This window comes from Mauremys mutica, chromosome 1 (genome assembly GCF_020497125.1).
Source record: "Mauremys mutica isolate MM-2020 ecotype Southern chromosome 1, ASM2049712v1, whole genome shotgun sequence".
Classification (NCBI taxonomy): domain Eukaryota; kingdom Metazoa; phylum Chordata; order Testudines; family Geoemydidae; genus Mauremys; species Mauremys mutica.
This window is the reverse complement of record NC_059072.1, coordinates 134,822,328-134,849,781: the sequence shown is the minus strand read 5'-3', so window position 1 is coordinate 134,849,781 and position 27,454 is coordinate 134,822,328. Positions and strand designations below refer to the sequence as shown.

Here is a 27,454-nt window from a genome sequence, read left to right as displayed (position 1 = left end):
CCTCTGCGGAGCGTGCCGGGAGAAGCGGGAGGAGCTCTGGGCCCTCGAGGATCATCGAGCCCGGGGTGCCTTTGTTCGATCCTGCATCCGCCTCCTTCGGGAGATGGATCGCGGCTCCCGCTTCTTCTACGCCCTGGAGAAAAGGAGGGGGGCCAAAAAGCACGTCACCTGCCTCCTTTCGGAGGACGGCACCCCCCTCACGGATCCGGCGGAGATCTGCGGGAGGGCCAGGGCCTTCTACGCGGCTCTTTTCTCCCCGGATCCGACCGATCCTAACGCTTGCAAAGTGCTCTGGGATGGACTCCCGACGGTCAGCGCGGGCGACCGGGACCGGCTAGAGCTGCCTCTCACTCTGGCCGAGTTCTCAGAAGCCCTCCGTCGCATGCCCACCAATAAATCTCCGGGCATGGACGGGCTGACCGTGGAGTTCTACCGCGTGTTCTGGGACGTCCTCGGCCCAGACCTAGTCACCGTCTGGGCCGAGTCTTTGCGGAGCGGGGTCCTCCCTCTTTCGTGCAGGCGAGCCGTGCTCGCCTTATTGCCGAAGAGGGGGGACCTCCGCGATTTACGGAATTGGCGTCCCATCTCGCTCCTCAGCACGGACTACAAAATCGTTGCGAAGGTCATTTCGATTTGGCTAGGGTCCGTGCTGGCGGACGTGGTCCACCCGGACCAGACCTACACCGTCCCGGGCCGCACGATCTTTGATAACTTGTATCTGGTCCGGGACCTTCTGGAGTTAGGGCGTAGGGATGGTCTGTCGTTCGCCCTCTTGTCCCTGGATCAGGAGAAGGCGTTCGACAGGGTGGACCATGGGTATCTCCTGGGCACTCTGCAAGCGTTTGGCTTCGGGTCCCAGTTTGTGGGTTTTCTCCAGGTGCTGTACGCTTCCGCGGAGTGTCTGGTCAGGCTCAACTGGACCCTGACCGAGCCGGTCAGCTTCGGGCGAGGAGTACGGCAGGGGTGTCCCCTCTCGGGTCAGCTGTACGCTCTGGCGATCGAGCCCTTCCTCTGTCTCCTCCGTCGGAGGTTGACGGGGTTGGTGCTCCGGGAGCCGGAGCTGCGGCTGGTCCTGTCGGCGTACGCCGACGATGTGCTCCTCGTGGTCCAGGACCCGGGCGACTTGGCGCGGGTGGAGGCTTGCCAGGCCACTTATTCGGCGGCCTCCTCCGCCCGGGTCAACTGGGTCAAGAGCTCTGGCCTGGTGGTCGGGGACGGGTGGCAGGCGAGCTCCCTCCCACCCGCGCTTCAGGCCATCCGGTGGAGCGCGGGTCCGCTGCTCTATCTCGGCGTTTACCTTTCTGCCACGCATCCGTCTCCGCCGGAGAACTGGCATGGTTTAGAGGGCGGGGTGAGGGCACGGCTCCGGAAATGGACAGGACTACTCCGGTGCCTCTCTCTTCGAGGGAGGGCGCTGGTGCTGAATCAATTAGTCCTGTCCATGCTCTGGTACCGGCTCAACACCCTGGTCCCGGCCCCGGATTTCTTGGCCAACCTCCGGACGGCGGTTCTGGAGTTCTTCTGGCCAGGAACGCACTGGGTCTCTGCAGGGGTCCTCCACCTGCCCCTGGAGGAGGGGGGGCAGGGCCTGAAGTGCCTGCGCACTCAGGTCCACGTCTTCCGCCTCCAGGCCCTGCAGAGGCTCCTGTACGGTGTGGGTAGTCCGGCGTGGAGCGTATTGGCACACACCTTCCTCCGCCGCTTCCGAGGGCTCCGATACGACTGGCAGCTCTTTTCTCTCCATCCGAGAGGTCTTCCGCGAGACCTCTCTGGGCTGCCGGTCTTCTACCAAGACCTCCTCCGGACCTGGAAGCTCTTTCCAACGACCAGGTCCGTGGCGGCCACCGTGGGGGTCGATCTCCTCGCGGAGCCCCTGCTACACAACCCCCAGCTCTGTGTGCAGGTGGCGGAGTCCCCCGCGGTGCGCCAGAGGCTGGTCTTGGCAGGAGTCACCAGGGTCGGAGACCTCCTGGACTACGACCGGGGAGACTGGCTGGATCCCCTGACGCTCGCTCAGCGCATGGGGCTCTCCAGCCCTCGTACCCCCCGGCGCGTACTTCAGGAGGTGAAGGCCGCTTTACTGCCCGCTGCTCGGGTTTACCTCGACCGGGTCCTGCGAGAGGGCACGCCCCGCCCACCTTCCACCCCGGGCCCTGTGGATCTTTTTATCGGGCCCCTGCCCCGTGGCCCCAATCACCCCCCTCGCCCTTTCACTGCAAGCCAGCTGCCCAATCTGCAGCCGGTTTTGTTCCAGACCGCGCCAAGAAAACATCTGTACACGCTCGTGCTCCACACGCTTCACTACCTCACCCTCGCGTCCCGCCCCGATACGAAATGGCGGGACCTCCTGCCACCTCTCGAGGGTGAGGAGCCCCGGTGGGCCAGCCTGTATTCTGCCCTAGTCCCGAGGCCCGCCGGGGATGTCAGTTGGCGGCTCCTTCATGGGGCCGTGAGCACGGGCGTGTGCTTGGCGCGGTTTACCCCTGTCCCCAACACCTGCCCCTTTTGCGGCGTGAAGGAGACCCTGGCGCACGTTTATTTAGAGTGCGCCAGGTTGCAGCCCCTGTTCCGGCTCCTCTTGGATCTCCTGTTGCGTTTTTGGTTGCACTTTTCCCCTCACCTGTTTATCTATGCACTCCCTATCCGTGGCCCCACGAAGTCGCGGGATCTCCTTGTCAACCTCCTCTTAGTCCTGGCCAAACTGGCCATCTATAAAACCAGAGAGAGGAGGTTGGCCGATGGGATTTCCTGCGACTGTGGGGCCTATTTCCGCTCCTCCGTCCGTTCACGCATCCGGGCGGAGTTCCTCTGGGCGGCGTCCACTGGCTCCCTTGACGCCTTCGAGGAGCAGTGGGCGTTGTCCGGGGTTCTCTGCTCGGTGTCCCCATCCGGTTCCCTTCGTTTAGCCCTATGACCTCACTCCCGCTCCTGTTTTTTTCATTGGTTGTCCCACGTACTTAGTTAGTGTCCCGGACCTGTGGATCCTCTCCTTAGGCTGGGGGGAGGTCCTTTAGCAGTGGGCGGGCTTCGCCCGCCCACTTCCTGGATACTAATAGGACTACTCTGCTGTTCACAACTGTCATGGGTCTATCACACTGGGGATGAACACCTTTCCACTTTTAATACATTAAAATACACAGAGGCCTCATTCTTCATTGCCTGATACATGTATATTCATTTACACCAGTGCAAGGTGGGTGTAAAGCATCACCATATTAGAATGGTACCATTATACCTCTTCTCTGTGCTGGTGTATCTGACTGCACAAAATGCAGAGGAATGGAGAATCAGGCCCATTAAATACATTTCTGCTCAGAGAAGTGACTTCAAAAATAACATTTTAGGGCTTCTTTTTCATTGTCCCTCAATGATTTCTTGTATCAAATGTGCTCAGTTTGTAAGCAGATTGATGAGGGAGAGGGGGGTTTCTAGGTGCCAGCCCTGCAAACAGCCTGGAATATGAGAGTCAGGCTGGTCTCTTTCCTTCTCCTGCAACCTAATCATAATTAAGATTCTGTAGGGCCAGTTCTGCTCTTTGTGACTCCTGTATAACCTCATGCAAAGGATTTACATGGGAGTAACTGCTTAGTCCAGTAACTGGAAATTAATAATGATGCAAAAGACTAAATAGCCTCCACCTCACTCTCCTGTACCTGTTTGCTCTGCAGAGCCTAAAAGAAAAGTCCTGAAAATTTCCCTTAATCACTAAAGTCATGAGAACTGACTCTGGATACTGAGAGTGACTAGATCCGTTGAGTAAGGAGGTGCAATTTTTAGTCACTTTTATAAAGAACAAAATCATGTTAACCACTGGTGAAAAGAACCAACTCCAAATGTACATTCACTGGAACTCCTGCTTCATCCATACAGGTTTGGCAGTGTGGGGGTCAGATAGAAGTCTTGCCCTGTTCAAGAGTTGCTCACCTGGAAAGAGCGCACAAACCCTACTTGCTGGACTTGAGCATTGCTATGAGACGCAACGCCCTGAGAGTGGCCGAAGTATGGATGGACGACTATAAATACATGGTTTATTTCGCATGGAATCTTCCTATTGAGGTGTATATGCTTGCTTGGTTGTTTAAAATTGGTTTCTCTAAATTGAGATGGTTGTATGGGAGCAAATGACTAATAGTGGTCTAAGTAGGCCAAGAAATCGCAATGAGGCCAAACATAGCAAACAGAGGTGTTTGTGAGATTTGTCCCTTTAAAAACATTACTATTATTATTACAGTGTCTAGGAGCCTGAGTCATGGAGCAGGACCCCATTGTGCTAGGCACTGTACATAAAACAAAAAGATGGTTTCTGCCCCAAATTTCTAACTTTTTTTAAATAAAAAGTATGTTGTTTGGATTTTTGCAAGTTGTGATCATAGAGCAAATGAACAGGGCATCCTTGAATATCTTTTAAAATGCACTAATAAATAATAGGCAAGTCAGTTACTTTTAATCAAGCGACCCAGCAACACCCTACACTAATTGACCGCCATGCCCAAAATGCTGCAGAGTCCCACCTCCCCACTCTCGGACAGCCATTTCTCACAGGCAAGGGATAAAGAAAGAGTGGGCCTTACAGCATGCTCTGCAGGCTGAGAAACATTTGTGTTGGGAAATCAAGCACTCAGAATTAAGGAAATTCAAAGAGATGGTTGAAAGCTCAATCTTAACTTTCCTCCACTGTTGTGCTCATGCCTTCAACTACAGTCTCTCTACATATCATTGTAAGTTATGCCAATTAATACCATATATAATGCAAACTGGAATTTCTTATACATCGTTACTTACAGTAAATCCTAGTGCAGTGCATACATTCCTCAAGATTGGCTAGTTTTTGTAAATCTCATAGGGATCGACAAAGCATACCTCATGAGCGTGGCAAAATGGCAGCTTCCTCTTTGATACTCCGAGATATTTTTGGTTCTGTTTCACACATTTAAAATGTGTAGTGATTTATTGTTCTTCATAACTAGTAACAGATCACATTTTTGTACACTGCCATTTTCCTTTAAAGGTGACCTGGCAAAGGTGGTGGTGGGGGGGAGGTTTTGTGACCTTGTTTTCTTTCTTTCTTGATGTAAGATGCTCTGCATGCTGTTTTTAATTTTTATTTCCTTTCCTCTTAAAGACATCAAGAATGCCAAGTCCTTTTTTTTTAATGGTAGAATTTATAGTTCAAAGGTGTATTGCGCTTACCTGGAGTGGTGTTTTGAGTCTTTAAAAAAAGGAGATTTTTTTTTTTGCCAGTGGTTTAGTTAACTAGATGTTAATGAAAACAAAGTAGCTTGAATAAAAAAGCACTAGTTCTCTCAATTAATTAGTTTTTACATCCATTGTATCTGTGATTTCATAGACATACTCATTCTCCAATCATTCATAGTCTTCCAGGCAAAACACAATCTGAATTTCTAATGTAAAAGTAATCAGGGATTTTTTAAGAGCGGATTTTAGATACTCTTTATATATTATGAAGAAGCACAAAAAGAGGACAGGGAGCACAAGAGGGTGGGGGCATTTTCCCTTCTCTCCCCCCTCTCTCTTTTAAAATTAATGTCTGAAAAAATGTGATGTTTTTTCAGAATCCTGGAATAGACTATGGAGATGTTTCTTCCAGAAAGGAGCTAAGAAAGAAACTGAACTGTAAAAGCTTTGACTGGTACATAAAGAACATTTATCCTAACTTAATACCTTTGACCACCATTGTTGGCTACGGAACAGTAAGTACTGTGCATGTATGGGGGAGGGATAGTTCAGTGGTTTGAGCATTGGCCTGCTAAACCCAGGGTTGTGAGTTCAATCCTTGAGGGAGCCACTTGGGGAACTGGGGTAAAAATCTGGGAATTGGTACTGCTTTGAGCAGGGGGTTGGACTAGATGACCTCCTAAGGTCCCTTCCAACCCTGATATTCTTTGAACAGATGCAATAATTAGATCTCTCCAATATTATGGAGGTTGTTGAAGGCAATTTCTTCTGTGTTCCTGATCAGTCTAACTTGGGTTGCTCTTGGAAATTGGTCATATTCAGGTATGTTTTACTAGAGGTTTTAGAGACATTTCAAGTGAGTGTCGTCTTTTTGTAAAACTTTCTGTATCTATTGCATATCTAAACTGTTCCCATTGTCTAAAGACATAAGCATAAAATAGCATAGGAAGGTATTTAGATACATTTTTGTGCAACATAACAGTACTCATAGAGCAGGGAACAACATTGGATGAAATCTCTCCCTATAGTTGTCTGCAATGTTCAATAGACTATTATGCAGATGCATCACAGAAATTAAAAGTCCAACAAAATAATCATTACCTGCTGTACAGCTATAAATCAAGGGAGGACAGTATCTTCTGGTCACTCATTTCAGAGTTGTTAAGTTGCTTTTTTAATTTGGACTGGAACAATAATCATTAATGTCGTGATAGTGGGGAAAACTATAGCTAAAGAAGAGTAAAATATACAGAATGTGAAAGAAACAATTGTCAATCTAAAAACAGTGGACCACATTGCCAGACCTCCTCTGGCTGAATTGGGCACACACAGATTGTGCCATGTGCAAACTCAACTGTGCAGGTTGAGCCAAGTGCAAACTCAGATGCATGCAAACCTTTGTTTTGCGCACAATGAAACAGAACACAATTGTTTTTAAAAATTCAATCAAATGAAATATTTTTGTTTTGGTCAAAAAGACATTTCCAAAATGTTTCAGGTGAAAAAATCCAGCCTTTTCTATTGGTGCTGCATGGAGTGATGTGGTTTATATGGGACTGCTCTATGATTATACTGTGTCAGTGAACAATTGTGTTATAGCAGGCTGAGGAGTTGTCTACACTATAGAGCCTTTGCCGGAACCCCTAGTGGAGATGCACCATATGTTAATAGAATGAGTTCTTCTGCAAGTGTATGTGAAACACTTCCCTCAATAAGAACAGGAGTACTTGTGGCACCTTGTGACTCCTGTTCTTTTTGCGGATACAGACTAACACGGCTGCTACTCTGAAAACTTCCCTCAATGACATTAGCTAAGCGAAGCACTCTTTGTCAGCATAGCTGTGTCTACACGGGGGGGTTTGTTGGCATAGCTATGTTGGCCAGTGGATGTAATTTTTGTAGTGTAGACCAAGCTCCATTGTTTCTCTGATGTATAGATACTAGAAAAGCCTTTAGATTTGCTTCTCATGTTTTCTGGGATGAAATCAGCTCTGAAAAGCTGTTTTGCAGTTTCTTCTTCTAAATCCATCCTGTGTTCTCCTGTTACTTCAGAGTCTGAAGCAAAACTGCAAACCAGCATAGCTCTCAGCAGAGTTTACTAAAACAGTGGTGGGAACAGGAAGATGTGGTAGTTATTCCATGCATTAATATGCCTGTTTTATTTCGGTAGATGAAAAACACTCTGAATGAGAACATCTGCATAGATCAAGGCCCTGTCCCTGGAAACACTCCAATAATGTATGGCTGTCATGCTTACTCACCACAGGTATTACAAGCAAGCTATTTAACTGCAACCAGAAATCTTTTATTAGCCACTGCTTTGGATCCTTTGCTAGACAATTAAATAGACTCCTGAAAATTGTTCTTCATGTGCTGTCATGCAGGGAAGACTACATTTTATTTTGTAAGTAAACAAATACAATCCCAAACCAAAAATGAATGGCAGTAGTCTCATAAACTTTAAGGTAGGAGCGGGCAAACTTTTTGGCGCAAGGGGCCACATCTGGGTATGGAAATTGTATGGCGGACCATGAATGCTCACAAAATTGGGGGTTGGAGTGTGGGAGGGGGTGAGGGCTCTGGTGGGGGTGTGGGCTCTGTGGTGGGGACAGAGATGAGGAGTTCAGGGTGTGGGAGGGAGCTCTGGGCTGCAGCAGGGAGTTGGGGTGTGGTGGGGGGGGGTGAGAGCTCCAGCTAGGGGTGCAGGTTCTGCGGTGGGGCTGGGGATGAGGGGTTGGAGGTGCAGGAGGGTGCTCCAGGCTGTTACTGAGGGGTTTGGAGGATGGAAGGGGATCAGGGCTGGGGCAGGGGGTTGGGGCATGGAAGGGGGTCAGGGTGCAGGCTCCAGGTGGGGCTTACCTCAAGCAGCTCCCAGAAACAGAGGCATGTCCCCTTTCCGGTTCCTATGTGAAGGTGTGACCAGGTGGCTCTGTGCCCTATCCTGTCCACAGGCACTGCCCCTGCAGCTACCATTGGCCATGGTTCCCGACCAATGGGAGGTGCGGGGGTGGCATTTGGGGCAAGGTTTGCATGTGGAGCACCTTGGCTGTAGGAGCCGGAGGCGGGACATGCCGCTGCTTCCGGGAGCCATGCAGACCCCTGGAACACGCGGAGCAGGGCCAACCCCTGACCCCACTCCCTGGCTGGAGCGCCAGAGTAGCGCAAGTCCTGGACCCCACTCCCCAGCGGAAGCTCGAGGGCTGGATTAAAATGTGTGAAGGGCCAGATGCAGCCCCCGGGCTGTAGTTTGCCCACTCTTGCTTTAAGGTCAGAAGGGACCATCATGCTCATCTAGTCTGACCTTCTGCTCATTGCAGGCCAGGGCAGATTCCATCATGGTCTAAGGACATTAAGTCAGTTCCATTTTTATGGGGAGGTGACCTCACCACCTCCCTTCCCCACACACACATTGACAATCATTGTTCTTGTCGGTGGTGGCTCCAGCAGAGAGGTGAAGGATTGAATGGGATTCAGACTGAACTCCTCACTCTTCACTCCTTGTTCTGTCACTAGGACAGACACTACTGATTACAGTTCCACCACAATGATCTACCTGCTTTCTATGAACAGAGGAGAACAAGACTGATGTCATAACTCTAGTGGGTCAAATTCATCCTGGTTTACCTTCAATGATATCAGTGAATTTGGCCCCATGTATCTAATGTTAGTCAGTTTCACAAATGTCTGGTATCCTCCTCTGGGATTTCGTCAGTGTCCTAGCTCACCTACTCCAATGTAACATTCCCTTTCAGCACTTGTTTTATCTCAGCACTGGAGAAATGTATATAGGAGGCCTACGATCTCGACAGAACACAGTAGATCGGTGCCTAACTGATCCTGGTACAGGAGACCTGCCATTTATAGAGCAATGTAATGAGGCTGTGAAAAAGGGACTGAACATGCATTGGGATTTTAATCAGGTAGGTGAATTTCCATGTCCCTACATTGCAATGGCATCTTTCATCCTGAAAGAGCCTAAAATGCTTTACACACACGAGGACAAATTTTCATATGGGGAAGCCCCAGCTGTAGGATTTGCACATGCAATTCAAGGAACCAAGCTGATGTCATTGGGAACAGCAGGTGCTCCACACCTAATGGATCAGGACCTGGATACCTCAAATTCCATTTTATCCTCCATTCTCCCAACAACCACCCAGCGTCCTTAGCAACAACACGGATTCTGACCATCATGCACTGGGATCAGGCCATTCTCGGCAGCTTGGCTGTGGAACTACTTGTCAGAAGAGATCAGAGTGGGCTGACGTCTGTTCAGTAGAAAGTGATCTGATAAAGCCTTCACCCAGGACAGACAATCTTTACAAAGGCAAAACAGCCTGACCCAAACAAAGCCATACTCCTCTGTCCCAGAAAAATACCTTTCGATTTGAGATTTGAGTTCCTTAATTTTGTGCAGTACTTAAACACCGCAGTGATAGCTGGCATCAAATCATTAGATAGACTGACTCAAGGTCTGGGCACAGGGCCTCCCTCTGCTTCTTTGGGATCTGGTCTAAGATACTCGGATACTACTGGGGTTGGGTGGTATAAAAACATAGACTGGGAGAGAGAGAAGAGCATGGTGTCAAGTTTGACAGGTTCTTGGCAGAGAGAATTGAGGCCAGTCATAACTCAGGCAAGCCTGGCTCTGCTCCCCAGAGTTCTCAAACAAGTATCCCCTAGTTGCCATCCTCTTTCCCCTCCCCTCCCGCCCAAGTTAGCCTGCCCCCAGGGCAAAATGTTTTGAAACATTGTGGATCACCCACCTCCAGAAATATTACTGATTTGGCGTGAAGGGTGGGGTTCTGACAGATTTCTTTTGTCCTTAATCTGGCTTGGGGCCACATGTCTGGAGACAATTTAAAGTAGAGAACAGATACCTTTGAAAGGCTGTCAATCCATCTTAAAAGCAAACCTATAATTCATATAAGTCATATATAAGGCTATGCAGTTTTGTAGTGGGGCCCATTGAAGCTGGGTGGACCAACCGTATTTAAAAGGAAAGCTATATTAAAGTGTAAAGCTTTGGCAGCGTATTGTTATCACTATGATTTCACCTCTTTAAATTACCCCACCCTACACAAAACATTTCACATTCTAGTATTGACTTGGGAAAAACCACCTGCCTTGAGTGAGTTCCCTTTGATGTTAGGGTTGTCCTTGTGCAACATGTGCATTAGTGCCAGCCAAAAGACCTATCCTATGATTTATTTGAACTGTAAAGAAGGTAACTGTATTTGAATAGGCTTTACAGGTTTCCCTGTAACTTACTGATCTCTCTTTGTCAGTACATATGGAGACTCTTCTGTTTACCAGAAAAGACTTGTTTTTGTATTTCTGATTAATTTATAGGGATCACATCTGTAAATATTGTCTAGTCTTTGAATATTTGAATAACTTTATCATTCTGCTGTGTCTCACTGGTTTGTCCTTTTCTTTGCCGACTTACAGAGTCATAGATTTTAAAACCCAGAAGGGCGCCTAGATCATCTAATTTGACCTCCTGTATAGAACAGGCCACGGACCCCACGCAGCACCTGCACACTAATCCAACAACTGAAATGAGACCAGAGTGTTCTTTCTGTTACTAATTTATTACTAGCTGGCAGGCTGATGCTAACTTCACTCCAGAGTAATAACTTTCCACCTTCTGAAGCTGCAGTTTGGTTCACTCAGTCAAACCGAGAAACTTTCTTTCCTACCTATGACCACAGTCAAGCTAGATGCAGTGACAAAAATGTATTCTGTCTGTGTGCAGACAACATTTTCACTGACCTGACATACCACAGAAATCAAGAGAATTGTTTATTGCCTGGGCACTCAGTTCTGAAGTGCAGACTGCAGCTTGTCTCATGCTTCTTTCGTTTTGCAGGGCTCATCCGTGATGAACAAGAAAACTAAGAGATGCCTCGAAATTGTAAAGGACAATCCATCTTCGCCTTACAGACTTGTAATGCAGAACTGCACTGGACAAAAATGGAATGTTCAACACACAGTTAAGGATTGGGGCAAGAGAAGTGCTCTGAGATAGCTTATTTATCTCAACCAACAGATGACTTGGCATTGATTCTGGGAAGTGGGAAAATTGGGATCACCAGGAAAACATATCTTCAGAAGTTTCCAAAGAGGAGCAAGACTTCTGTTGCTAGGACATTACACAATGGAGATTATCTCAGGTAGACTCTATAACATTTTGGGGAGCACATTATTGGTATGGAGGAATGTATGCTCTGAATTATGGGAGGATATGGGCACATAAATAGGAGGGTGATGGACACATGTACCATAGGTAGTTAGTTATCGTTGTGTGTGTTTAAGTTGGCAGTCAGTGAGGACAAACTGGAACCAAAGACTGGATGAAAGAAAATTGATCTTATGTAGATCACTCGGATGGGAGATTAAAGATTCTGTGGTAGAAGGGAAACTAAGTAAATGTAAACAGAGATATTATAAAGCAGGGGTTCTCAAACTGGGGGTTGCAAGGTTCTTATGTGGGGGGGTCGCAAGCTGTCAGCCTCCACCACAAACCCCGCTTTGCAGCCAGCATTTATAATGTTATTAAATATATAAAAAAATGTTTTTAATTTAAAAGGAGGGGTCGCACTCAGAGGTTTGCTATGTGAAAGGGATCAGCAGTATAAAAGTTTGAGAACCACTGTTATAAAGGATGTGTTATTCAGAGGTGACCAGGACCTACAGCTCCCATTGACTTCACTTGGAAAGCTGGGTGTTCAGTACCTCTCAAAATCAGAACCAAGGTTTTTTGTTGGTGTGTGTGTGTGTGTGTGTTTTAACCTTGTGAGCCTTCTAAATAAGTGGCCTGATTTTCAAAAATGTTGAGCGCCCATTGAAATCAATAAAATACTTGCACTGGCCTCTTATTTTTTAAGATCTTGGTTGAGACCTATACACAATATCTGTACCCTGTCTTTTATATTCAGGGGAGCTTCAGTGGATGGGAAATCACCCTGCTTTCAGCTTGACCTTTATACACTCTGTGACAGACCCAGGCCAGTGGGGTACAGGAGTCTGGTCCTATTAGTATCCAGGAAGTGGGCGGGCAAAGCCCGCCCACTGCTAAAGGACCTCCCCCCAGCCTAAGGGGAAGATCCACAGGTCTGGGATACTAACTAATTACGTGGGACAACCAATGAAAAAAACAGGATTGGGAGTGAGGTCATAGGGCTAAACGAAGGGAACCTGATGGGGACACCGAGCAGAGAACCCCAGACAACGCCCACTGCTCCTCAAAGGCGTCAAGGGAGCCAGTGGATGCCGCCCAGAGGAACTCTGCCCGGATGCGTGAATGGACAGAGGAGCGGAAATAGGCCCCACAGTCACAGGAAATCCCGTCGGCCAACCTCCTCTCCCTGGTTTTATAGATGGCTAGTTTGGCCAGGGCCAAGAGGAGGTTGATAAGGAGATCCCGCGACTTTGTGGGGCCATGGATGGGGAGTGCATAGATAAACAGGTGAGGGAAAAAGTGCAACCAAAAATGCAATAGGAGATCCAAGAGGAGCCGGAACAGGGGATGCAACCTGGTGCACTCTAAATAAATGTGCGCCAGGGTCTCCTTCACGCCGCAAAAAGGGCAGGTGTTGGGGACAGGGGTAAACCACGCCAAGTACACGCCCGTGCTCACGGCCCCGTGAAGGAGCCGCCAACTGACATCCCCGGCAGGCCTCGGGACCAGGGCAGAATACAAGCTGGCCCACCGGGGCTCCTCACCCTCCAGAGGTGGCAGGAGGTCCCGCCATTTGATATCGGGGCGGGACGCGAGGGTGAGGTAGTGAAGAGTGTGGAGCATGAGCGTGTACAGATGTTTTCTTGGCGCGTTCTGGAACAGAACCGGCTGCAGATCGGGCAGCCAGCTCGCAATGAAAGGGCAAGGGGGTCGATTGGGTCCACGGGGCAGGGGCCCGATAAAAAGGTCCATGGGGCCCGGGGTGGAAGGTGGGCGGGGCGTGCCCTCTCACAGGACCCGGTCGAGGTAGGCCCGAGCAGCGGGCAGTAAAGCAGCCTTCACCTCCTGAAGTACGCGCTGAGTGAGCGTCAGGGGATCCAGCCAGTCTCCCCGGTCGTAGTCCAGGAGGTCTCTGACCCTGGTGACTCCTGCCAAGACAAGCCTCTGGCGCACCGCGGGGGACTCCGCCACCTGCACACGAAGCTGGGGGTTGTGGAGCAGGGGCTCCGCGAGGAGATCAACCCCCACGGTGGCCGCCACAGACCTGGTCGTAGAAAAGAGCTTCCAGGTCCGGAGGAGGTCTCGGTGGAAGACCGGCAGCCCGGAGAGGTCTCGCGGAAGACCTCTCAGATGGAGATAAAAGAGCTGCTGGTCGTATCGGAGCCCTCGGAAGCGGCGGAGGAAGGCGTGCACCAATACGCTCCACGCCGGACTACCAGCACCATACAGGAGCCTCTGGAGGGCCTGGAGGTGGAAGACGTGGACCTGAGTGCACAGGCACTTCAGGCCCTGCCCCCACTCCTCCAGGGGCAGGTGGAGGACCCCTGCAGAGACCCAGTGCGTTCCTGGCCAAAAGAACTCCAGAACCGCCATCCGGAGGTTGGCCAGGAAATCCGGGGCCAGGACCAGGGTGTTGAGCCAGTACCAGAGCATGGACAGGACTAGTTGATTCAGCACCAGCGCCCTCCCTCGGAGAGAGAGGCACCGGAGTAGTCCTGTCCATTTCCGGAGCTGCTCCGTCACCTTGCCCTCTAAACCGTGCCAGTTCTCCGGCAGAGATGGATGCGTGGCAGAAAGGTAAACGCCGAGATAGAGCAGCGGACCCATGCTCCACCAGATGGCTCTTGACCCAGTTGACCCGGGCAGAGGAGGCCGCCGAGTAAATGGCCTGGCAAGCCTCCACCCGCGCCAAGTCGCCTGGGTCCTGGACCACGAGGAGCACATTGTCGGCATATGCCGACAGGATCAGTCACAGCTCCGGCTCCCGAAGCACCAACCCTGTCAGCCTCTGACGGAGGAGACAGAGGAAGGGCTCGATCGCCAGAGCGTACAGCTGACCCGAGAGGGGACACCCCTGCCGTACTCCTCGCCCAAAGCTGACCGGCTCGGTCAGGGTCCAGTTGAGCCTGACCAGACACTCCGCGGAAGCGTACAGCACCTGGAGAAAACCCACAAACTGGGGTCTGAAGCCAAACGCTTGCAGAGTGCCCAGGAGATACCCGTGGTCCACCCTGTCGAACGCTTTCTCCTGTTCCAGGGACAAGAGGGCGAACGACAGACCATCCCTACACCCTAATTCCAGAAGGTCCCGGACCAGATACAGGTTATCAAAGATTGTGCGGCCCGGGACGGTGTAGGTCTGGTCTGGGTGGACCACGTCCGCCAGCACGGACCCTAGCCGCATCGAGATGGCCTTGGCAACGATTTTGTAGTCCGTGCTGAGGAGCGAGACGGGACGCCAATTCCGTAAATCGCGGAGGTCCCCCCTCTTCGGTAGTAAGGCGAGCATGGCTCGCCTGCACGAGAGAGGGAGGACCCCGCTCCGCAAAGACTCGGCCCAGATGGTGACTAGGTCTGGGCCGAGGATGTCCTAGAACACGCGGTAGAACTCCACGGTCAGCCCATCCATGCCCAGAGATTTATTGGTGGGCATGCGACGGAGGGCTTCCGAGAACTCGGACAGAGTGAGAGGAAGCTCCAGCCGGTCCCGGTCACCCGCGCTGACCGTCGGGAGTCCGTCCCAGAGCACTTTGCAAGCGTTAGGATCGGTCGGATCCGGGGAGAAAAGAGCCGCGTAGAAGGCCCTGGCCCTCCCGCAGATCTCCGCCGGATCCGTGAGGGGGGTGCCGTCCTCCGTCAGGAGGCAGGTGACGTGCTTTTTGGCCCCCCTCCTTTTCTCCAGGGTGTAGAAGAAGCGGGAGCCGTGATCCATCTCCCAAAGGAGGCGGATGCGGGATTGAACAAAGGCACCCTGGGCTCGATGATCCTTGAGGACCCGGAGCTCCTCCCGCTTCTCCCGGCACGCTCCGCAGACGGATGGATCCTCGGGGCTGGCGGCCGGACGCCTCTCTAGCTCCAAGACCGCCCGTTCCAACTGCTCTATCGCCACATCCCTCCGTCGGCTGGTGCCCTGGGTGTAGTCGCGGCAGAAGAGCCGGGCGCGCACCTTCCCCAGGTCTCACCACCGCCGCCGAGGGAAAGGCGCGCCTCTGCCCTCGCCAGGCCAGCCAGAACTCCCGGAAGGACGCCATGAAGCCCGCGTCCTCCAGCAAACTATTATTAAAGTGCCAATAGGCTGGCCCCGGCCTCTCCGCACAGAGAGAGGCCGTCACGGTGGCAAGGTGGTGATCCAAAAAGGGAGCCGGCCGAACGCTGGAGGAGTGGGCTCGTGAAAGGTGGAAACGTGACAGGTAAATGTGGTCCAGCCGGGAGTGGCGCGACCGATGGGCCTCCATCCGGACGAAGGTGAACGTCGAGACGTCGTCCGGGTGGTGGTCGCGCCAGACGTCCACCAGGGAGTGGCGTTCGACAATCTCCTGGAGGACGTCCGCGGTGGCCGGGCACTGCTCAGTCCCCGAGCGGTCCCGTTCCTCGAGGGTGGTGGTAAAGTCCCCGCCCAGGACCAGGCACTCACGAGGATCCAGGGAGCCGAGGAAGGCGGACACCTGCTGATAAAAACGCAACCTCTCTGGGCCCGATGTCGGGGCGTAGACGTTGACGAGATTAACCACAAGCCCCTCCATGCAGACCCGGAGGTGCAGCAGGTGGCCCGGCACAGCCTTGGCGACCCCCAGCACCTCGGGCCATAGGTCGGGGGAGAACAGGGTCACCACTCCTGCCGAGCGAACCGAGAGGTGGCTAAAGTAGACCCTGTCCCCCCACTCCAGCCGCCAGCTAGCTTCAGCGGCCGGATCCGTAGGGGTCTCCTGCAGGAAAACCACAGAGTACCCCCCGTCCCAAAGGAAGGAGAGTACCTGGCTCCTGCGGAGACCCATCCTACAGCCCTGGGCATTCAAAGTGGCAAAGATGATCGGCGCCATGAGGAGGGCTGGGGGGGATCCCCGTCGGCAGACACGCCCACGGCCTCCGTTGGGCTGCGCAGCAATCCGTGACCAACCCCGTAGGTGAGTAGAGAGTCACGGAAGAGGTGGACCCGCCGGTAGGCCGCGGCGGCCTGCTTCCCAGTCCTCTTACCCTCCCCCATGAGGGCCCTTGCGGCCTGGAGGATCAGATGGAAATCCCTCCACCACTGGAGCGCAAGTTGGACCTTGTTACGGGAGCCACGGACGTCCTCAAGGAACTCCCGCAGCTCCTCCCTCAGCGCATGGGGGGGCGGGGTAACGGATCGATGACCATCCCCCAGCGGGGCCCCCGTCACAGCCCCGTGGCCCACCGAGGTGGGCAGGCCGGGGGCAGATCCTCGACGTGGCGTCTGATGGGCCGACTCCACGCGGCCCACCCCGCTCCCCGGTTCAACAGGGGGCGGCGGAAGGAGAACAGCAGCCCCTGATGGGTCAGGGCAGGGATAAACAACTAAGGCCGCCCGCTGGGGGGTTTCCCCAGGGCCGGCAATGGCATCACGGGAGGCGGAGGGGACAAGGGTGGGGCTGGCATCAGAGATAGGGCAGGGGTCAGGAGTAGGGGTGGGATCAGGAAGAGAATCGGGGAGAGGGGCAGAGGCAGGATCCTGAGCCTCAATAGTTGGGCCGCAGGAAGGCTGCCCCTCTTGGTCAAGCTCAGGGATCATGGGAGCGGGAAGGGGACCCACAACGACGCCGGGCGCAGCCACAACGGCTGGAACGACAGCCACGGCATCCGGAGATGGAAAGTCAACAATGGGGTCCCCGTCCGGGAAGGAGGTCGGTTGGACCCACACCCAAGAGGGACACCCCCGGGGAATCGGGTCCGGACAGCGGGGCACCGGCCGTCGCCTCAGTGGGCTCGGCGGCAGTCAGCGAGGTGCCACCTGCAGCCGGGCTGATGGAAGACCCCAGGGGACCCTCAGAGGCGGGAGCAGCAGTCAGGAGAAGGGAACCCGGGGACAGGGGGACCGAGGTGAGGTCACACAGATCGAGGCCCGCTGGCAAAAGGTCGTCCTCCCCCTGCGTAACCGGGGTCAGACCCAGGGCCTCGATCTCCTCATAGATGGAGGGGAGATTGCCGTCCACCACCCCGGGGCCCTCCCCGCCAACACCTGAAGCGACGCCTACCGCAGCGCTCGCGGGGGCTTTGGATGGCAAGGGGGCAAGAGGGGCTCCCTCGGGGGCTTCCTCGGGAAGGGACCCCGGAGGAGGGGCAGCGTCACTGTCCAATGCTGCCACGTCGTCCTCAGCCGGCACCACAAAACGGGCATCGTCAGGGGGCAAGGCGGAAGGCTCATCATTGGTGTCCCCCTTCCTGCTCTTCTGGGGGGTTTCCGAATCCGAAGAACGGAACGGGTCCCGAGCCTTCCGCTTGCCCCGCTTCCCCTGCACTAAGGACCAGCCCTCCATGGCATCATCCGGGGGCTGGCTAACAGGGGTCGGGTCTGGGGGCAAGGGCGATGGCTCAGAGACTCGGGAAGGCAATGGAGGGGCATCAGGAACAAGGGAGGAGTCTCCCTGGGGCAGGCCCTCTCCCACACCCGGCGTTATCTCCACCACACCCTCCTCCACAGCGGTGGACCGAGAAGGAGGAGGGGCAGCTTCAGGTGCTGGGCAGCCAGGGGCACTGGCAGTGACAGGGCCATCGTCTTGCCGGGGCTTGGGGGTCCCGGATGATCCTCCGTGCCGGGCCAAGGGGCAGTCCCTCCGGACGTGCCCCATCGCCTGGCAGAGGTAGCACCGGGCCTCCCCCGTTGAGTAATGCACCCGGTAGCGGGCTCCCTGGTAGGGGACCACAAAGGACCCCTCGAGCGCCTCTCCGTCACGTACCGCCGGAGGTAGTTGAAGCTGCACTTGCCGGCAGAACGAGAGGACATGACGGAGGGCGGGGTCCTTGCAGCCCAACGGGAGAGGGCTGATGACGGAGATAGGGCGCCCCAGGGCAGAAAGAGCGGGCAGCAGGGTGGCACTGGGCAGGAAGGGAGGGACGGAGGTCAGGATCAGGCGGACCCCCAGGTCTTCCAACGGCTCCAGGGGGACGAACACGCCCCCCACCGCCAGACCCGTCTCTACCGCCTCCTGGGCAGCGGCCTCCGATGCCAGGAAGAAAACTACCCTCCCGTACATTTTGGAGGCCGCCACGATGGCCGTGGGCCCCACAACACTCGCCAAAGCCCGCACGTAGGTCTCCACGTGGGGCGAGACGGGCACCAGGAGGCAACGGACGCCGTGCTTCCTGGTCAAGGTGGGGAAGGGGCCCCCGCCACTATAGATGGTAGCGGAAGCAGCGGTCGGAGGAGCAGTGGCAGGAGGGGGGGCCGCCGTCACCTGGGCATATGCCCTGGGGGCTGGGGGAGGGACACCCATGGAGCTGGTAGAGGGAACAGCGGGGAGGGATGCTGCGGCCGGTAGCAGGGCCACGGCAGCGGGGATAGTCCCCGCCATGGAGGGCTTGGTCTTTTTAGCGGGGCCCTTACCCTTCTTCCCACCCCGACCTTTCCCACCGGCTGGGGGGGCTCCCCCCGAATCGGAAGGGGCGAGGGACGTGGCAGCAGCGGACGTCTCCCCAGTACTCGCCATTGCCAGTGCCCCAGCGGGGGCGGTGACAGATAGACCGGCAGCGGCGGTCGAAGTAGAGGCTTGGGGAACGGACACGGGGGTGTCTGGAGGAGGGGTGGTGGGAGCATCGCGAGGGGTCTCCCTGCCACGTCCCCCGCCATAACGAGAGTGGGGAGGGGGACAAACAGCGAGGGGAGGGGAAGGAGAGGAGGCGACCATCCCTCCCCGCTAGGCTGCAGGCAGGGGAGGAGGGTGCCAGAAAGGGAAGGCTAAAGGGGTTGTGGGGAGCAATCGAGGACCCAGGGGCGGGAGGGTGGCAGGCCACCGACCCAGAGGGGAATTCCGGCTCTTCTAGTTGCAGATCGGGGGGCTAACAACATAGGGGGTATAGTGAACAAGGGCAAACTCAAAAGGGGGAAAGGCACAAGCACATGGGAGGGGGCATGGGCGCACGAGGGGAGGGACCAATCAGGGCTGGGGGATCACAGGGTTGGGGGGGGAAAGGTCGAGCTAGGAACGGGGCAGAGGGACCACGGGGCTAGCTGCAGGGCTGGGGCAGGACAATCAGGGCCGCAGAGGGAAATGGGTGGGGCAGACAAATGTGGCAAAGGAGAGGGGGCCCGGACAAGGGGGAGGGGTGGGGGGGTGCGCCCACGGGCACTTGTGCAAAAAGTCAATGGTTGGCTGCTGCTGCTGCAGGCCCAAACGATAGAAAAGGGCGTGGCAAGCCAGGTGAACAGCTCAGTCCCAGAGGCAGGAGGCCGAGGCAGAAGGGAAAACAGCCAGCGGGGGTAGTGGAGGGGGCAACGATGGTGGTGGGGGCGAAGGGGGACACGGATGGACCGGGGGGCAGGCTCCACGCCACACCCCCGGTGTCCCAACAGACACAGTCCAAACCCCCACCACAAGAGCACAGTTTGAAAAAATACTCAGTCCTCAAGTGCCCCCTCCACGGTGGTCTTCAGAGTCCCTATGTGGTCCTCCACCAGCAGGCAGCACTCTCCTCCTCCTACCCCTCCTTGGGGCTCCAGCAGGTCCCCAGTAGCAAACACAGCAGCTCCAGCAGCTCCAGGTGGTGGTCTGGTGGCCAGGCAGGAGGGACCCTGCTCAGAAGGTGGTGGCGTCCTCAGCAACAAGGACTGGAGCTGGGGTCCCTCACTCCCCTCCTCTGGGGAGCAGGCCAGCAGCCCCCCCCAAGGGGCCATAGATGGAGTAACAGCAGCAACTGAGGTGGGGATGGGGGGAAATCTACTGGCCAGCCAGCAAACAGATAGCAGAGAAAGGGGGTGGGTGGTGGTGTCTAGCCCAGCCAGGGGAGCAGCTGGAGCAGTAACAGCAGCAGCGAGGGCCCAGTGGGAACAGGAACAGCACCATCCCTCCCCCTCCTACCCTCTATAGCAGAGGAGTCAAAGGGAGATCTTCTGGCCACTGGAGAAAGAGTTTTCTGTTCCCTGAGTGACCAGAGCAGGGGCTGCACTAGAATAATCAGGAACCTGCTAGAACCAATTAAGGCAGACAGGCTGATTAGAACACCTGCAGCCAATCAAGGCAGGCTAATCAAGGCACCTGGGTTTAAAAAGGAGCTTACTCCAGTCAGGCAAGGGAGAGCCAGAGGAGAGGAAGTGCGTGTGAGGAGCTGGGAGCAAGAGGCGCAAGGAGCTGGGAGTGAAAGGGTGTGCTGCTGGAGGACTAAGGAGTACAAGCGTTATCAGACACCAGGAGGAAGGTCCTGTGGTGAGGATAAAGAAGGTGTTTGGAGGAGGCCATGGGGAAGTAGCCCCAGGGAGTTGTAGCTGTCATGCAGCTGTTACAGGAGGCACTATAGACAGCTGCAATCCACAGGGCCCTGGGCTGGAACCCAGAGTAGAGGGTGGGCCTGGGTTCCCCCCAAACCTCCCAACTCCTGATCAGACACAGGAGGAGTTGACCCAGACTGTGGGGAAGATCACTGAGGCGAGCAAATCTGCCAATAAGCGCAGGACCCACCAAGGTAGAGGAGGAACTTTGTCACAACTCATCTAATCTGTTAACTAGTGATGCAATGGAGTGGTGACTTGTTGGCTTCTGGGAGCTCCTTGTCAAAAGCCTGCAGCCAAACTGAAGGGAAGGCTGGGGTGATTTGCCTGCATCCAGAGGAGTTACCCCTGTTCTGTAGATACTGCCAAACCATCCCTGTCAGAAAAGACTTATCCTTGGGGCTCATAAAAATACTTCTGAGAACGGAAGCAGAAAATGTTGTTAGCCTTTGGAATTGACCAATGGATTGCTCCGGATTGTAGGTGTTTTCCAAGCATTTCTTGGAACAGGATTTTCCTACATGGTCTTCATACCCATTTTCTCTTCAGTTTTACAAGCCGAACACTACACTGTCCTGTCAGTAAATTTTTCAGGAATACCGAGTAAGCATTTCCAGTAAAGGACAGTTTAGTAGAGGTTTGTTCGCCACATGCTACCTGCCCCTCTCTTTGGTTATGGTGATGAGTAAATGTATTTGTTTAAATAAGTTGATTCCATGTTCCCTCACCCCTGATACACAGGGTTGATTTGAGGCTAATTGGACTTGTTGGTGAGAGTCAGATGGACAGCTCAATGCTGTGAACACCTGTAAAAATTAAATTTCAACGGTGAGTTTCTCTTGCATTTCCGCCCCTCCCCCCCAGGTTGTTAAATTTGATTACATTAAGATCACTATTACCAAGTGGTTCAGTTATATTCACCTCTTGGACCAGATTCTGTGCTCCACTTAGGACTAAATCAAGAATTTCCTCTCTCCTTGAGGGTTCCAGGATTAGCTGCTCCAAGAAGCAGTCATTTAATGTGTCTAGAAATTTTATCTCTGCATCCCATCCTGAGGTGACGTGTACCCAGTCAATATGAGGATAGTTGAATACCCCCATTATTATTGTGTTTTCTGCTTTTGTAACCTCTCTAATTTCCCTGAGCATTTCACAGTCACTGTCACCATCCTGGTGAGGTGGTCAGTAGTATATGCCTAATGCTATACTCTTATTGTTCAAGCATGGAAATTCTATCCGTAGAGGTTCTCTGGTACAATTTGAGTCATTTAAAATTTTTACTTTATTTGACTCTGTGCTGTCTTTCACATACAGAGCCACTCCCTCACCAGCATGACCTAAGCTGTCATTCCAATATGTTTTGTACCCTGGTATTACCACATTCCGTAGATTATCCTCATTCCACCAAATTTCTGAGATGCCTAATGACTATTATATCAATATCTTCATTTAATGCCAGGATCTTTAGTTCATGCCAAGTTTGAGTTCGTACTGCATTTACCTCCTTAGCACCCTTACCCTGGTGGTGTTAGTTTATTTTAATGATAAAGGTATGAAATGATAGCTGCACTATGGAAAATTTACATTCTTGGCCCGGAAACAAAATCAGGGAACAGATCACTGAGAGTGGCACACACATGTGAACAGCCAATCAGACAAGTACTTCACAGATTCAGCAAAGCAACTTTCCCTGAACCTGAAATCTTGTCTGCACTAAGGAAACATGGTTCTAGGACTGTAGGCAGATGCCCAGACCTTTTACATGAGGAAAAGTTACTTGGGACAACTAAATTGATGCTGCATGTGGTTTAATTGCCAGCATATCCAAAGACAAGGTGCATTCAGCATATCAGAAACCATGTTTAAAATCTGGTTGAACCATAGTTGCCGAATGCTGTTTGGCCTTTTCTGCAGTTATCCTGGTCAGTTGCATCCCCTTGTCAGCAACGGATAATTTTCCCAGGGTACACAAGCTTGTGGATCTGCTTATATGCCTGGAATCATGTTTGTATAGCACCATGTTTCAACACTCATCTCGACGGTCACAGGGTGACTGGCCCCTTTAAGGAGAAATGGGCCCAGCTATAGCGGTGCCATAATTAACTGCCTTGCAGCCAGAGGGAATCGGGCTAATGAGGTCAGGTGTTAGCATATCATACTAAAAAGGCTTGTGAAATCAATGTCAAGGGGAAGCTGTGATAGGAACCAAAGGAAACAGGTTAGGCTCCTGCAGGAGGCCCTGCAGTAGGAAGCAGGGAAGTTTCTGGGAGGGGAGGCAGTGGAACCTGCTAGGGAAGAGGGCCTCCAGGGAGAAACCCCTGGGAGGTAGTGCTCAATTAGAAGGAGCAAAGAGCAACTTGCAAAGCCTGGGAGTAGTCCAGGGGAGCAGCCTGGAGTCAGCATTCTAGAACTGAGCAGAAAAGGATAGTAAGGTAGCCAAGAATGGCAGACAAAAGGGGGTGCTAGAGTGGAAGAATCCTTGCAATGTCTTGTCCTGGCTCACAGGGGTGTTCCAGTGGTGAATTGCCTCCATGCCATCGCCCCAGTACAACAAATTAGATTTCAGCACATCCATACTGCAGCAGTGACCAGATTTCCATTTCTATGGTGCAGGGGATAAATCTCAGTACAGATGCGAAAATAATGTTAGCTTACTACTAGATTGCCTTTACTGAGTTTTAGCAGATACTTACCAGTTACTTTATATACATGATGCTTGAACAACATGATAGTTCACATGCTTATGACTTTGGTGCTTATTCAATTAAACAAAATGTTCAAGGAACCTCTGCTTTGTGTCAACTAGTGACGTGCACCAAATATGTGAGAATAACCATAAAGCCATATTTATTACTTCTAAGTGTGTTTACTGACTCTGGAATGTAGCTTTACAACTTCCATTTTGCTTTAATTTTCTTCTATACTACTTTTAAAAGATGTAAATGAATGTTAGTTATTGTGATTCATGCTTTGTATAGAGTGTTTGATAGAAATCTTTAACTGCAAGTTGTAAATGTATGAGACCTGGTAGGTTGTAAATCTAGGAACTATGCAATCAAAAGGAAACCAAACAATAAGAGCACTTTATTGAAGTACAGGATGAATCCTCCTTGTACAAGACGCCATCCTGGTACAGGTCTGATCTTTAGCTCGAGAGCACAAACTCTGTAAGATAGTTAAATTATCTTAGTCTTTTTAAACTATAAGGCTATTCTTTATTTGAGATATTCCAAAGAAGAATGATCTTTAGGGCGTGTTATGAGAGCTAAAAATTCAGTCATAAAAATGGGCCTCTTTATGCCATCTCTTTGCAAGAAAAAAAATCTTTTTTTTTTTTAAACCTACAAGGAATTTTATATATAGCCTTCTTGAAACTGATCTTTTATAAGCACTCTAAAATCTTCATTTATAGGTGGGAAACATTTTACAGGAGCTATTGGTTACTTCTAACTCATGTTTTCTCTTAAATGTGAAAACCTTTGTTGTCTCTCAACTGCTTATAGTGGCATAAGTTTCCTATGCGATATTTAGTTGTAAATGTTTTGTATCTAAATGCAAGCATCCATGTAATAGGTTCCTGATGCCATTTTTACATGAAGAATAGTAAGATGCTTAATGTACAATTACAGCAAGGTCATTTGATTCTATGACCGGTTACAATATAAAAAGCCGTTTGAATATAAAAATATTGATATTAATTGGGGAACTAAGTAAATATCTGGCAGTGCTTCAGGAAGCCCTTGCCAAACTCAGAAAGACAAGATGAGCCTCTCCAAGGATTACCAAGAAGAAAATGCACTACTGTATTTGATGACCACTTAACTTTAAAGACTAAATCACTTAAATTGCAAAAAGGCTAGTTTAAGGGCTGAAAGACTTTTGTATAGGAAATAGGATTGTTTGAAGATAAGAACAGCCATACTGGGTCATACCAAAGGTCCTTCAAGCCCAGTATCCTGTCCTCTGACAGTGGCCAATGGCAGGTGTCCCAAAGGGAATGAACAGACAGGTTATCATCAAGTGATCCATGTCCTGTCACCCAATCCCAGCTTCTGGCAAACAGAGGCTAGGGACACCATTCCTGCCCATCCTGGCTAATAGCCACTGATGGACCCTTCTTCCATGAATCTATCTAGCTCCCTTTTGAACCCCGTTATAATATTGGCCTTCACAACACCCTCTGGTAAGGAGTTACAGAGACTGACTGTGCGTTGCATGAAAAAATACTTTCTTGTGTTTGTTTTAAACCTGCTACCTATTAATTTCATTTGATGGCCCTTTGTTCTTGTATTATGAGAAGGAGTAAATAATACTTCCTTATTTATTTTCTCTATACCACTCATGATTTTATAAACCTCTATCATATCTCCCCTTAGTTGCCTCTTTTCCAAGCTGAAAAGTCCCAGTCTTATTAATCTCTTCTCATATGGAAGCCGTTCTATACCCCTAATCATTTTTGTAGCCCTTTTCTGAACCTTTTCCAATTCCAATATATCTTTTTTTGAGATAGGGCGACCACATCTGTACACAGTATTCAGGTTGTGGGCATACCACAGACTCATTTGAAACAGGACTTCAATATTAAACCTTGATGGCAGTCAAAGAATCTCAGAAAATGAACTGAATAAAATAAAGTTAAAAATCTAATGTTAAAGACGTGTGGATTTCCCACTACAAAAGCAATATAACCATAAATTACACCGTGCTATGTGTGCAAATTACAACCCTGCTACATAGCAAATAGCATCTTCATAAGCTGAAGACACTACCAAGCCCAGCTTACGAAGGTGTTGAGCCAGTGAGAGGTGACAGTGGCTGATATATTAATCTGGAAAAGCCCATGAAAGAGGTGTATCTTCTACCTTCAGTGAGACTGTAGAAAGAGTACAAATGCCTCTGAATTGAGCTGTGCACTTTTAGGCCTAATCTAGATTAGTAAAGGCTTGATAGTATAGCTATAATGCAAACCTTGATGCTGTGGACATACTTTATAAAGGTACAGCAAAGATTTTTTTTGCTGGTAAATCTGCATTTACACTAGGACTTCTGCTGGTATAGAAATGTTGTTGTAAATGAATTGCTACTAACCAACATTGCTGGTATAGTAAAAGGTTTTAGTACAGACTTGCCTTATTCTCTTACCATTATGTTTTCTTATGCACTCTTGGTTCTGCTTTTATTCTCATCACACCCTCAAGCCAACATTTCTACAGGTGAGCCAGCAACAATCTGACAGCTAAGAAGACCAAAGCCACAACACAGCATTAAGAGGAAGAAAAAAAAATCCATCAACATGTGGTCACTGCTGCTTGTTAGAGGCTACATAAAGTCTGTGAGTAGAATGGGAAATGTGACCAGAATGTCTGGAATGAGGAAACCAACTGGAGCAGGTCATCTAGGGAAGTTGTGGAATTCCTATTACTAGACAAACATTGATCAGAGATGTTCTAATACTGCCTCAGCATGATGGAGATAGACTAGATGATCTTTCAAAGTCCTCTCCAGCCCCCCAGTTTTATGACTGGCACAAGCTGGCCGGCCCAATGTTGCACTCCCTGCTAGACTGCTAGCGAGGCCCTCCATCTAAAGTTGGCCATCCAGGTGAAGACTGATGCACATTGACTGAGAGAGTCTGCATAGTCACTTCCCATGATGCAATTGCTCTGCAGATAAAATTACCTAGGACTGTCAAGACCACATTAAATTCCCATCTTTAAAAAAAAAAAAAGGGGGGGGGTGGGGGGAGCTCCATTATTCTAAAAGTCATACTTATCATTTTTTGTAACCACCTATTTATATTTTGTTAGTGTCTATGAGGCTCAGTTATGGATCAGGTTACAAATAAGGCCCCGTCTACACTGGAAAGTTTCTGAGCACTTTGAGCATTGTAACTCCTGAGGTGTACACACTGCCAAGCCACAAACTGCACAGTTGTAGCACTATAAAAAAAACCACCTCGATGAGGTGTACAGCTTCCTGCGCCATGGCTACAGCACCGGGTTGCCAGTGTAGACACCATGGCGACTACAGCACTGTGATTGGCCACCGGGTGGTGTCCCACAATGCCTGTTCTCGCCTCTCTGGTCATCGGTTTGAACTCTACTGCCCTGCCCTCAGGTGACCAACCATCATCCCCACCACGTAAATGCCTTTGCAAATTTGAAAGTCTCCTTCCTGTTTGCTTGGTGATGAGTGCAGTGGTCTCAGCACATCATTCCAGGTGGCCACGCTTGCTCCACGCACCAGGTGATCCCCCGCTTGGAGCAATGCCAAGCTGCTGGACCTCATCGGCATTTGGAGAGGAAGCTGTCCAGTCCCAGCCACGCTCCAGCCGTAGGAATTATGATTCCTACGGACAGATTTCACGATGCATGATAGAAAGGGTCTTTCTTACAAACAGGAAGATAATTTTGTTTTAAACAAAGTAGGAAAAGAAGGTTGTAGAACCACAAAACCTTGACAAGGTATTTTGAGATACAAGTAGACTACATTGCAAATTTCCCTCTTAATTTTTTAAAAGCTAGTGATTTTTTCATTAACTTTGGCAGATCATACAAAGTACAAGTCAGAGGTTAATGGGAAGTAGAAAACATCAACCATGGAGAACAGGGAACATCATGTGGACAGATGGAAAATGACAAGTTAAAACCAATCCCAAAGCAACAGGAGGACTTCAAGGAGGCAGGGAAAGGGATGAAGTGAAAAAATGGTGGGCAGGAGGTTGATTTTTTTTTTTTTTTAAATCTAGGAAGGACCATTACTTCATCTAATCTGACCTCCTGTCATAGGCCATAAAATTTCACCCAAGTACCTTTGTGTGGAGTCCACTCTTGTTTGGCTAAACCATATCTTCTAGA

At 51.2% G+C, this 27,454-nt stretch overlaps 1 protein-coding gene across 1 annotated transcript in view; it reads left to right on the top strand.

Annotated features, from left to right (window-relative positions):
- The window catches only part of GALNT8 (polypeptide N-acetylgalactosaminyltransferase 8), a 55,815-nt gene extending 44,228 nt beyond the window's left edge, over positions 1–11,587 (top strand). Inside the window, exons 7-11 of the mRNA XM_044990664.1 lie at positions 3,871–4,056; positions 5,574–5,711; positions 7,367–7,462; positions 8,949–9,116; positions 11,069–11,587. Of these exons, the coding sequence (XP_044846599.1) occupies positions 3,871–4,056; positions 5,574–5,711; positions 7,367–7,462; positions 8,949–9,116; positions 11,069–11,227 (747 nt within the window). The 3' untranslated portion in view covers positions 11,228–11,587. The remainder of the gene's footprint in view (positions 1–3,870; positions 4,057–5,573; positions 5,712–7,366; positions 7,463–8,948; positions 9,117–11,068) is intronic.
- Positions 11,588–27,454: the final 15,867 nt, after the last annotated feature.